Source organism: Cupressus sempervirens, chromosome 6, assembly GCF_028749045.1.
Source record: "Cupressus sempervirens isolate cs-2001-9-10 chromosome 6, ASM2874904v1, whole genome shotgun sequence".
Taxonomy (NCBI): Eukaryota; Viridiplantae; Streptophyta; class Pinopsida; order Cupressales; family Cupressaceae; genus Cupressus; species Cupressus sempervirens.
Window position 1 is genome coordinate 175,579,745 of NC_143123.1, and position 12,790 is coordinate 175,592,534.

A 12,790-nucleotide genomic window follows, 5' to 3' on the forward strand; every position below is an offset into this window, starting at 1 on the left:
AGGGTGACAAGCATGTAAATTGTATTAAATAATCCTTTTGGATGTGTTATAGGTCTTAGGATGTGGTCATAAAGCCTAAAAATGCAAAAAGGCTAGAAAAGATGAAAAGTTGTTATTTTTGAAACAATAGATTGTAACATGACTACTCTTAGTTGTTTATTATACTTACTCTTATCTTTGTTTTTCTATTTCTTAATAAAAACATATCTAAATTTTTAAGTATGCTTAAATCTCTGCTCTTTCTTGAGGAGTTTGGTCTTTCATTAAACTATGAAATGTTCTTCTACCTTATATTGTAATTGTAAATTGAAACTATTGGAATTTAGAATAATGATGTTAGAGAAGCATGAAGCTTGCAAGCGAGTAAGGGCAGCTAGTAAGAGTTTAAAAGTCATTAACAGAAAATAGTTTTTGTAGTCAGAACTTGAAAATGAAGAGTTAAAGGATGGTTTACTAATGAAGCTTTTCCAAGTAAAATATGTATTCATCATCTGAAAAATTCACAAAGAATGTCATTTTCCCATTTTGAATGTGATTGAAATTATGCTCGTCTCCTGATATGCTTCATTTTACCCTCAATAATGTCATCAGTAATGTAGAGAAACTAAAGAAATTGAAATAAGGTTAGAACAACTAATTAAGCACTTCTATATTACCCAATATAACAATCAATGGAAACAAATGAGCAAGAGATATATACTAATATAGTGGTAATGGTGCGAAAATAAAATGTGGTTCGCTTCTACATATTTGGGACCCTCCTACGCAAAACACATAGAAAGTAATCCCTCAACCAAAAGCCATGGATATGGTCCCTAAAATTTAGCTGAATAAGAATGGTTACAAACAATAATGAGACAAATTCTACCCTCTTTCTTTCACATAAGTATATTTCATAGGAGATTGGGAGCTTAAGAAGAAAACAAGATATTAAATTTAAATAAAACCAGAATCAAGAAGACTCAAAAAAATTACATTAAATAATAGTAAGTTGTGTTGTGTGTGATATTGCAAGTCTAGATTCTGATAAAAGACTAGTGAGCAAACACTTACCAAACCATACCCCATTTGATGTTTCATACACATCTCATTTGGAGACAAAAAAATTGCAGAGTCGACCACATATTGCATTAGTATGGCATTAACTTCGTTGATATTATTCCAGTGACACTGGAAGGATAAACAAGAAATGCATAATACCAACCAGCTACAATATTCCATGAAACATCTTGAAATTCAATCTGTTTGAAATTAACGAACTTTGTAACCTAGGTAACACTAGAAATGCAGATAAGGGATTCCATATAAGGACAAGAAATAATGCCTATAAAGATTTACAAATGGTTACATCTGGCTTATCAGTAGAAAATTTTAATTTCCAGCAATCCAGCAGCCTATGTTTTCTCTACAGCTGCATGAATGAAATTTTGCTTTTGTAAAGTCCTAATTTTGCATGACATATTGCAAATACAGCATTTTAAAAGTATACCAAGGACAATGATAAAAGACAGTTTGCAATGCTAGCAGTTACATAAGAAACTTTCTCAATGTCAAAATTCCCTTACAAAAGTACATCATGAATGTTTTGCTTAGCAGCGGAAGCAACATTGAAAATAGATATAGTTCTCAAGGTCTTAGCAGTTTCATTGCTTACCGGATTCATTAAAAGTCATTAAATTTTGATTGAGTGTGTTATAACTTATTCCTCCACCAATTTTTTGCATTCAATCATTCATTTAGGATTCAAGAGTGAATATATATTTTGTCTATTGTTGTGCCCTTATGATCTATGTCTCTGCAGTGATCTTTTTTAGTGGAGAAGGAAGAAAGGGAAAAGGAAAAGGAAAAGGAAAAGGAAGGGTCTTGTATACATGCCCATCATACGATCATGCAATACAAATAATCCTTTACCGATCGTAGCTACAACCTGACAAACTCCTTTCTGCTCCCCTGTGACCTAATTTTGCATTCACTTATGCCGCCCATTTTTTCCCATTCAATCATTCATTTAGGATTCAAGAGTGAATATGTATATTCTCTTGTTGTGCCATTATTATGTATGTCTTTGCAGCGATCTTTTTTAGCGGAGGAGGAAGAAAGGGAAAAGGAAAAGGAAGGGTCTTGTATACAGGCATCATATATACGATCATGCAACAGACAATTCGAATAATCCTTTACTGATCTTGGCTACAACCACACAAATGCTGTTCTGTTCACCTGTGACCTAATTTTGCATTCACTTACTTTCTACAATTAATAACAACACACACACACACACACACACACACACACATTCTGTATAAAATTTCTACCATTACTAACACACATTCATGCACACACACATTCTTTCAGAATATAAAGTGATAAAGATTTGATTTTTAATTTTTCTTTTTTTTTTTGTTTATATCTCAACAACATCAAAATTGCCACTAATAACTTAAGTGACGTTGCAATTTCGACATTGTCGGGATATAAACAAAAAAAAAGTGAAAATCATAAGCAAATGTATCAAGTGTCGGAAATGAATGTCGGAAAGTAACACCAAATGTATTAGTGCAACTTTGGAACCAATATCATAGTGCTTCAGTTTTTCAACAACTAAACCAATTGGTGATATTCATTAATTTGACACAGTTTCTATCTCAGTGCTTATTTTTTCAGTTTTTATTTGCTTAGTGTGCTTTGACATCTTATATGTAATTTGTTTTAGCATTTGTTGGGGATCACAAGTCATGTATTGTCGATAATGTATGTATTGAATCCTATATAAAAATAGAGTTGACATAGATAACTCTTTTGATTATAATCAAGTTTATGGCTAAATAGAAAATATATTTTTTCAATCTAGATGATTTTTGTTATTATTCAAATTTTTTATTTTTTTAATTGTTTACAAAGTTGACTCTCTTTAATGCAGATAAGTTCAAAGGATCTTTTTATGCAAATCCAATTGTAGATGTACCTACAAATGTTGAAGCTCTTATACAAAGGTGTTCTTTAAGCTTCCTCTTATGGCTATGGAATACTTTTTGAAAAACTCAATATTTTTGCTGAATTCACGAGTCTTCATGGATGGAAATAATTAAATCAGTGTAGTTCATAATGATGTATAGATGTTTCAACAATGTCCATTTTCATTTATGTTAGTGGTAAGGAGTTTTTACATATGATGTCGTTTCCTACTGCAATAATTTGTAGATGTATGAATAGATAATTCAAACTCCACGTTTATGTTAAAGCTCCTAAAGTGTGCACTGATATCATACCATCCATAATCTTGATTAGGCTATGTCTTCCACTATTATGTAAGAATACCTTCAATACATGGTCTTGTCATATGCACTTAATGACCTATTTATGAGTGCTCTAGACCAGTTGAAGCATTAACATTTAACTTAACCAATATAATTTATAATGTCAATCTAAACAAATGAAATTGATGCACCTATTTTTCCTACTATGGTTCAAATCTCTAAAGTTGTCCTAATGTTTTCCTCCATTTATGATAATATGATATACTTGTTGAGCATCCTTATTAAACATGAGCATTTTAATTCACTTCTTTTAGTTTGACACAAAGCGAATCAGATGTGCAGTAAAATTGCTATTCAAAATAGGAGGTGAAACTCCATATGAACAAAATGTCAAAATATAATGTAATTTGAACAATACGTAGTTGCTATTGAGAATTCTTGAAGTGTTTTCAGGGTGCTACTAACTTCTTATCTAGTAATAATGATAGGAACACAACTTCTTAGATGTTGATTTCATCTCATTCTTCTCAAAGACAATATGACACACTTGGGTCATGTTAGGTTGTTCCTTTTGTTAAGTTTTGAGCCCAAAAATCAAAGAATAACAGTAAAGAGAAGGAGCCAAACATATACAAGAGACACACAGAAATATCCTGGGAAAACCCTTCTAAAATGAAGGGAAAAATCCAACCACACAAGAAAAGATCACTTTATTGATAATAAAAATATTCGAGTACAAGGCTTTCCACATGATAGATTTACAATTACAATATACAAAGCAATCATATAAATAGATAGCTTAAGTGTCTCCATCTTACACACGGAGGTCTTTTAAGTCCCAAAAATTAGACCCTTCATATTTCCACATATTCAACAGTTCATATTTCCATACGCATGCCTCTTTGCCTAACATATATCACATGTCCTTTTACATAATATTAAGTTATTGTAATCACAAATATCTCTTTCAGCTGAAGATGACCATAATGGATAACAAACATATTTCTATCTCATAAAATCAGAGGTAAAAATCTCTATCGCAGCTACAAACTTCAACACTCCCTCTTAGCAAGAGAGATCTTTAGTCAGGCATGCACACATAGCTGCTACCAGAGCTGATAAATTCACATAACATATGTTATCACAACATAACATATGTTATCACAACATAACATAATCCACAATAGTTACTTCATAAGCACATAGAATGGAATCTCACACGACTTTCACCACGCCTACTTGTAGAGGGTGGTCCATCATACCTACTCATAGAAGGTGGAACGAGGGCTTTCACCTCAAACTTCTCCCAGAGAAGAGTGCATTTCTACCATGCCTACTTGCAGAGGGTGGTCCACCATACCTACTTAAAGAGGGTGGAACGAGGGATTTCACCTCAAATTTCTCCCAGAGAAGAATCCATTTCCACCATGCCTACTCACAGAGGGTGGTCCACCATACCTACTTGCAGAGGGTGGAATGAGGGCTTTCTTACTCGTAGAGGGTGGTCCACCATACCTACTTGTTTCACCTCAAACTTCTCCTAGAGAAGAATGCATTCGTAACCGAGATTTTTTCTTCTCTCTTAGCAGGGATATCTTTTAATCACCACAATAAGATGACTGACTATTGCATAAAATTTCAAAAGGTTTGGACATCTCCCTCTGTTATGTAATCTCCCTCTGAAGCTAAATAGTCTTCCTTTGAATATGTGTCACCGCGACAATATTCATCTCAATGCTTATTTGTTACACCCTACAACCCTAAGAGGAGATATTCATAACTTGCAATAAATGCAATCTCAACTAAGATTCGTTCCCATTAAGAGTCTCAAAAGAATTACCATACTAAAATATTAGCAATATATGAACATTGGCAAGGATTCCATAAATACTCCCTCTTGAATATCAAATGAAGATAGCTGATGATGCCTCCCCTTGAAGCTGAAACATCCTCATATTCATAAATCTCTCATCATTTCATTGATGCATCATAGGTTGCACAAATAGCAGTGATCTCATGAACCCTTACAAATAATCGTCACAATATGATGACATTGATGATTCCTACATGAGACTAGAGAAAAATGGATAATCCAAGGCAGAATTTTCTGCAAAGTAGGAAGAGGAGGCTCGTATGCATTGACAATAGCAATGGTGAGACACGTAGCAAAGACGATCTGCAAATAGCAGATTTGATCAGCCAATGCTTCACACAGGGGCTGAGTCGAGAATTGCTAGAGACTGTTTTAAAAAGATGTTTCTTCACAGAATATAATGATTTCTTACATCCCCTGATAGGAGCTGAGCCGTGAACAACAACCATGTTTTGAGAGGTACTTCAAGTGTTATCTCCAAACACAATTAACACATATGTTTGTCGATAACTGACGACAAAGGCTTTTTACCCTTCATAAATGTCACAATGACAAGAAGCTAAGGAATTATGGCTTGAAATCATGTCAAAACCATATTGGTACCATGTCATTCACTCTTAGAAGATGAAGGAGGTGGAGCACATAGAGTCACATATAGGCTGCCCATTCCGACGACGCACAACACAAGCAACTCGACAGTAAAAAACAAAAAAATTGATAATAAGATATAAATAATTTGCATGCCCTTGCAAATATTTTCACTTCACACAGTAATCGATGGGGCAAATTGGCAGCCAGTTCTAACAAAATGGATTTGGAGAAATCTTATAAGCTGACAAATCCAACACGTCTTGAAGTGACATCGTGTCCTCGAAGAGACGTTATAAAAGAAACATAAGTCTCGTGGAGGTTTTTTAGAAACAATGATGGCTTTAGAATGAGATGTTGCCAATGATAAGTCATAGCTTATGGTATAGATGACTCAACAAAATCCACAATGCTTTTATCAAAATCTTAGAGAGGCACGATGAACCAGAAGCCATATACAGAATGTGAATAGCATCCCGAACATGCATTGAACTTGCCAATTACGATGGCCTCCCTCACCACACACAACTATATTCATAACATCTTCTTGACGGTTAGAAAATGAATGCATTAATTTTCCTGTGAAGATCTTTCTTGGAGGGAATCGATAGAGGGAGACATGCCAAAATTGTAGCAGCGGTGAAGACTTATGCATCTTCTATATTGCTCACTTCTAACGATAAGAGCACTGAGAACACTTTGGTCTTCCGCAACATGTAGATAGCTAGACATATATGAGAGGTCCCTCTCCAACCATCGGAAGTCCTCTTGGAAGTTGAGTACTAGCGATGTAGGTCATGTTTTCACCTGCAATAATGCCATTCACAAATGCACAGTTCTCAGGTAATAAAATGTTAGTCCAAATATGACACCTTCCAGATTGATCCTCTTTAAGAAAAAATGGTATAACACTAGAACTTGTGATGCTAGTAGCATTGGAAACTAATGCATATAACCTCACCATTTCTATTCCATGAAAAGAAAAAATATAGTCATATGAGGCATCAATGTAAACAAAGGACAAAGACTGGCATCACGCCTATAAACATACACATGATGCTGAGAAATAAAAGTTTCACAAACATGAAGAACAAAAACAACCAAAAACAATTGCATACCTTGATCTCAAATTCCGTGGGCAAATGTGCAAACGAAAGTTTGATTTTGAATAAGTTTCAATGTTCGTATTAAAATCAAACAATATGAAAATTAACTTGAATCACAGGCGCATTTCCTAAACCCATTATAATCGATTGAGACATAAAATTGTAACTACAAAATTCCATGAAATAATTAGAATCTCAGAATAAGAATCCAACACCAAGAATCATACAAAAACCATTATGAGAACTGAATGATGTAGACAAGCATTAAAAAAACTGAATATGCAGATAAAAATAATTTCTTTATAAACTGTTATCCACCTAGCTCTCATACCATGTTAAATTTTGGGCCAAGAAATCAAAGAATAATAGTATAGAGAAGGAGCCAAACAAATACAAGAGACACACAGAAATATCTTGGGAAAACCCTTCTAAAATGAAGGGAAAAAACCTAGCCACACAAGAAAAGATCACTTTATTGATAATAAAAATATTCGAGTACAAGGCTTTCCACTTGATAGATTTACAGTATACAAAACAATCATATAAATAGATAGCATAAGTGTCTTCATCTTACACACGGAGGTCTTTTAAGTCCCAAAAATTAGACCCTTCATATTTCTACATATTCAACAGTTCATATTTTCATACACATGCCTCTTTGCATGATGTATGACAGATGTACTTTTACATAATATTAAGTTATTACAATCACAAATATCTCTTTCAGTTGAAGATTACCATAACGGAAAAGAAACATATTTCTATCTCATAAAATCAGAGGTAAAGACCTCTATCGCAGCTACAAACTTCAACACCTTCAACAACCCTTCTTCATCCTTGAAGAATCAAACAAGCTAGTTACAATTTTTGCTTTTTGTTGATGTTATATTTGTAGTTCCTGATTATGTGGAGCACGCATAATCAGTTGATGTATGGGTATACAAATGTTTCCTTACCTTAGTCCAATGTTGTATTTCCACATGAGGATATTGTCTCAAATCTGATTTGGGATATCAAATTTAGATGTTTGACATTTTGTCAAACACTTTACATCCATGCTTTGATACCATTATAAATTATAACAACCCTCTCCAGGGGTATTCTTGTGAATACAAATTTTCTGCCTTGTTAGTGTTTGTTTTGATGAATGAATGTGGTATATTTGCAATCTTTGATATGACAATATAATACAGAAAGTAAAAGATAGTGCAATAATAATTTATCCAACTCCAAACTGAAATTGCATTGAAAATACACAGTTGAAAATTCCAGATCTTTATACCAAATTGAATACTTATAATTTTCATGATACAATGATGACCCAGTTCATTAAAATATACACTATTATCTATGACAACAATACAACAAAAATATAGGAGTTACAATTAATGAACTCATAGGTAATACATGCCTTGGAACCATTTGAAAGGATGAATAACAAGAGCAAATGAATTCTTTATCAAGAAAATGCTTGTAATTTGATTTATAATTGCATCGATAATATTTGGGATTTGCAGCTGATAAACCTTCAAACAAATGCTCAAACCCTTGTCCAAAATCTTCAAAACTTCACCAATTAAGCTCATATATGAATGTATGTAGCCAACCTTTTAAGCAATCTTTAGTTGATTTTTCACAATATGATAGTGGGGATCAATGAGATTTTTCGTTCCCAATGATTGAATATGGCGGAAACCTAGTTGGTTCCTTCTCCAAGCAAGAACTCGAAAAAGCATAAGTCAAAATATCATCAATAATGAATCTATTTTCTTGTTGAGACCTTTTTATAATCCAATCTTTTTAATAACGTTTAAAACCACTTTCAAATCTACTTTTGGGTTTTCAATAAAAACTTTATATCATCTCCTCCTCTTAGTTACTCACTTTAAGCAATTAATAATGTACTTTAAGTGCCAATTGAGGGTCATTATCTCATTGCACATAAAGCAAATTTTAATCCCTTATTATGATTACAGTTTATTAATTAACCATTTTATTGATAATTACATAACTCCATAAGTAATCATAGTTTCTTAGTCTCGTCTGAACCTGGGAGTCAACCATTGTGTCCATTCCACATTCAACTGTGTTACTAAAAATAATAGGGTCCCTCTCTAACATTCACAGTTACAATAAACAATAAATCCATTAAACTCAGCCCAAAAACCACTAACAAGGCAAAATCTAGAAGCTAGCAAAGCACTAGAGTGGAGTAATTTCATCAAATGCCCAAGTAATTGCCTTTAAAGACCCTCTATCGATAACAATTAGCCTACAAGGGTCAAGGTAATAACCTAATAAAATCATAAACCGTATAATCTCAAAAAGAGGACATTGCAGTCTTCCCTCCCTGAAGTTGCTTAACCCCAAGCAATCTCAAAAGCAAATAACACATTTGTACACCTGGATCTCAAGGGAAGAGCTGTGTAATGTCCCTACTGAGACCAACTAACCCTTGTAACACCAATACTAGAATAGTTGACAGTACCTTCTAAATCAAATCAATACTGACAATAGGTGTTGTAGGTGGAAACAACTCAAAGGGAAGCAACTTGGAAGGTTGACAAGTTCAAACATTGCACAAGGTGAGTTGTCATGCATGCTATCTAACACATGCACAATTGAACTATGCATATGAGGATGAAAAGTAAAACTATAGATACTCACTATATAATCTTTGGAAAACTCCTTAGTAAGCTTTGTTTGAAATCTTGAAATCCCGATACATAGGAAGGATCCAAGCTCTGTATTGAAGCCTGCCAAGAAGAATATCCTCTGACTTCTATTGCTCAACTTTGATCTCAACTTCACCATTCCAAAAGTGGCGAAGCCAACCAATGGGACCCACCCAATTGTAGTGCTAACTCTGTCATCATTCGGGTCCTAAAGAAAATTGAACTCATTTCCATTTGCTACGTAGAGATACAAATCATGTAGGTGTCTACAACATCATAACTATCTCTAACCTTTGCTAGACTCTCATGGACGTGCTTACTTTGCAAGTGATTCCCCACCAAATATGGAGTCAAATACTTGCAGCTACTGCTTCTATGTAATGAAGATGGTGAGTACCCATCCCACAAAGGATGTTACATCCTCAGAGCCAATCCACACCAATGCATCATCAAATCCTTCATGTGTGGATGAGAGAAGTGATGATTATGCCTCTTTATACAATCATGATAAAAAGCTTCCATCGTAGTCAATGGCTGATTGTCAGAGTTCTAAATATAACCCTTGTCATTTGACTCATTACTAACAACACTTGTGATGGAAGTAACTACATGAGAACCTGATGTAACATGTGGTTCTCATCAGCTCGCAACATATGCATTCATCCTATTTGTATCAATTGCACCTATAATTGTGATTGGTGTAGCCACATCCTTAGCGTGCTCAAAACCATTTAGCTCATTGGTTAGCTCATTTACCTCCTCCTCCTTTACCGTCAAGGCATCATAGCAAGTGCAATCCCACTTGAGAAGATATTCCCTATCAACCAATAATTGTAAATAGTTATTTTCATTATTCCAATGGCTTTTCGAAGTGCATTGAACTCTACCAGGGAAAGACCACTATATCCGTGCTCATCTGACATAGGAGTACCCCAACCAAATGTAGTGAACATTGGACAAGCAACATCAAAGTGCTTTATGGTTGTGGCAATTATGTTGTCATTAGCCTTAAGTTGCCCAACCAAATGATGAGAACTCTAAAACCAATGACTCCCATGAAAGTGTTTTGACCCAAAATTTGCACAGTGGTATGAGGCTCTATCTATGTCACTCATCCCATGATAGGAAATCTTGTGTGTAATCATCAATGCTCACATGAATGACTAAGGTACTGCTGCTAAGTACCTTTCCATCCAAGTCACTATCTTGGGATTAATGCCACTAAATGCACTTTATAACTTAAATTGCCAAATTTGTCGGTTGAGACCTGGAGATGGAAGTGGGTTCACTAGACATTCGAATTTGATTTGAAATTGCCCAAAAGTTGATTGCAGACTGAGACATTCATTGCAAAAATATCAACTAGGACCCTAGTCGACTTTAGAAGAATTTTGAGTGACTTTTTTTTCCACTCGTACAAACCTGGATAGGATTTCAACTAGCTAGGTGACGAATTTGGGTGATTATCTAGTACACGCCAATCTGGTCATTTGTCTCGCGCAAAATGATGGTGAGTTGTAATGTGGAGGTGAGCAGGTCATTGCTTGTAAGGTTCAACTAGCAAATAACAACTTCCTACATATAAAATTGTGGCTTTTGCAGATGGAAAGCTAAGTATTTGACTATGATAAAAAACAACATGATTGCGATGAAAATTAAGAGGGCTATGCATATCCAACGACAAAACTTGTTCGTAGGAAAGCATACACGAATTCTCATGAACTTAGTGTGATGCTTGCGGCAACTGCTATGCATTTCGTATCTTCTGTGCTTTTCTTGAGACTAAATCTGTGTTGAAGGATGAGAGAAAGAATATGAATTCTTTTTGCCTTAAGTAGGCTTGATAGAGTTATTAGAAGTATTTGTTGATAAAGGTGAAGCTTTTAGTTATGATAAAATTGTCATTGTTTATTTTAGTAATTGGACTTTTACATGAAATACAAACCTAGTGATTAAACTATATTGTAGTTTATAGATGACAAGAGTCCACTGTTCAACATAATTGCATGATGAGAGCCTATGTGTTGTACTATCTATCGTCATTCAAACTAAATTGCTAATATGTGTTATATTTTGCTAATTTTCTTTAATATCAGCATAGTGGTGTATGAACTTATTTGCTGGAACATATTTTTACATATGTAGATATTTTGAAACAAAGAAGATCTTGTACAAATGAACCCAAAATGAACCCGAACCTAGGTCAAATTTTTTTTGGACAAATTTAGAACCCAAATCTCAAAATTGCATCCGTACTAGAATCTGAACTGACAACTTAGCTTATGACCTATTTTCCAAGGTCTTATTTGAGAAACCAGACTCATTTTGATATGAATCCTCAACATAGAATGCATCATTAGTATCTGATCCTTAAGCACCTTCATGTGACAACTCATTGGTACCGCCTTGGTTTCTTCACTCTTGTGATGTAAATCAGAACTATTAGAGCTTGTATCCCCTGCATATTCCTCATCTTTGACATTTCCAACTTGCGTGCCAACACTAATAGATCCTTCCACAACATTTTTGTCATTTACTAACACATCTACATCATGATTGAGCTCAATAGTTTGGCTTCAATATAAATCAGCATGTGTATAAGTCTCAATCTCAATGGCTTCATCATCGGATCCTCTTTGTCCTTCAAAATAATGTGACTAATGAATCCCATTGTCTTCATGCAACATGTGCATCTCTGAATCTGCCTCCATCTTGGACTCCTCTTCAATACATCTAAGGCTTCCCCAATCTCCTTTACCTCATTTTCTGTGCATTGGTGGTTAGGTTGCCAAAAACCTTGGCAAGTGAAGCATAAACTTTGTCTTCTCATTTCATTCTCGCTCATTATGGGAGTTTCTCTAACCTGATCATTGAATTTGGAAGTATAAACTTTGTCTTCTCATTTCATTCTCGCTCATTATGGGAGTTTCTCTAACCTGATCATTGAATTTGGAAGTAGAACCACCTCCATAATCTGATTTAGTAGCTCTACCATATCTTCTCACATTGCATTAATGGCTTAATGCATTCTCTTTAGATGAAATTGCCTCCTTAAACACCCTGCTAACGTACTTTACCATCCCAATCTTGTCAAGCCTTAAGATAACCACACAGTTCAAAAAATTACTGAGAGAGTATTGCACTTTAAAAACACCTGACATATTTTGATAGGCCTTAAGGAGTAGAGGAGCTTTCTGTTCACATCTTTCCTGATGGGATCCTGTTCAATTTGTTCCTTGGATTTCCTACAATATTATAGTAACTCATAACTTATGAGTGCTATTTACTTAAAAA

At 34.5% G+C, this 12,790-nt stretch overlaps 1 protein-coding gene across 2 annotated transcripts in view; it reads left to right on the plus strand.

Annotated features, from left to right (window-relative positions):
* The window catches only part of LOC149551819 (2-oxoglutarate (2OG) and Fe(II)-dependent oxygenase superfamily protein), a 221,255-nt gene that overhangs the window by 65,733 nt on the left and 142,732 nt on the right, over positions 1-12,790 (plus strand). For both annotated transcript variants that reach the window (XM_089787321.1, XM_089787323.1), the window contains exon 6: positions 2,918-2,990. In XM_089787321.1, the coding sequence (XP_089643447.1) occupies positions 2,918-2,990 (73 nt within the window). The remainder of the gene's footprint in view (positions 1-2,917; positions 2,991-12,790) is intronic.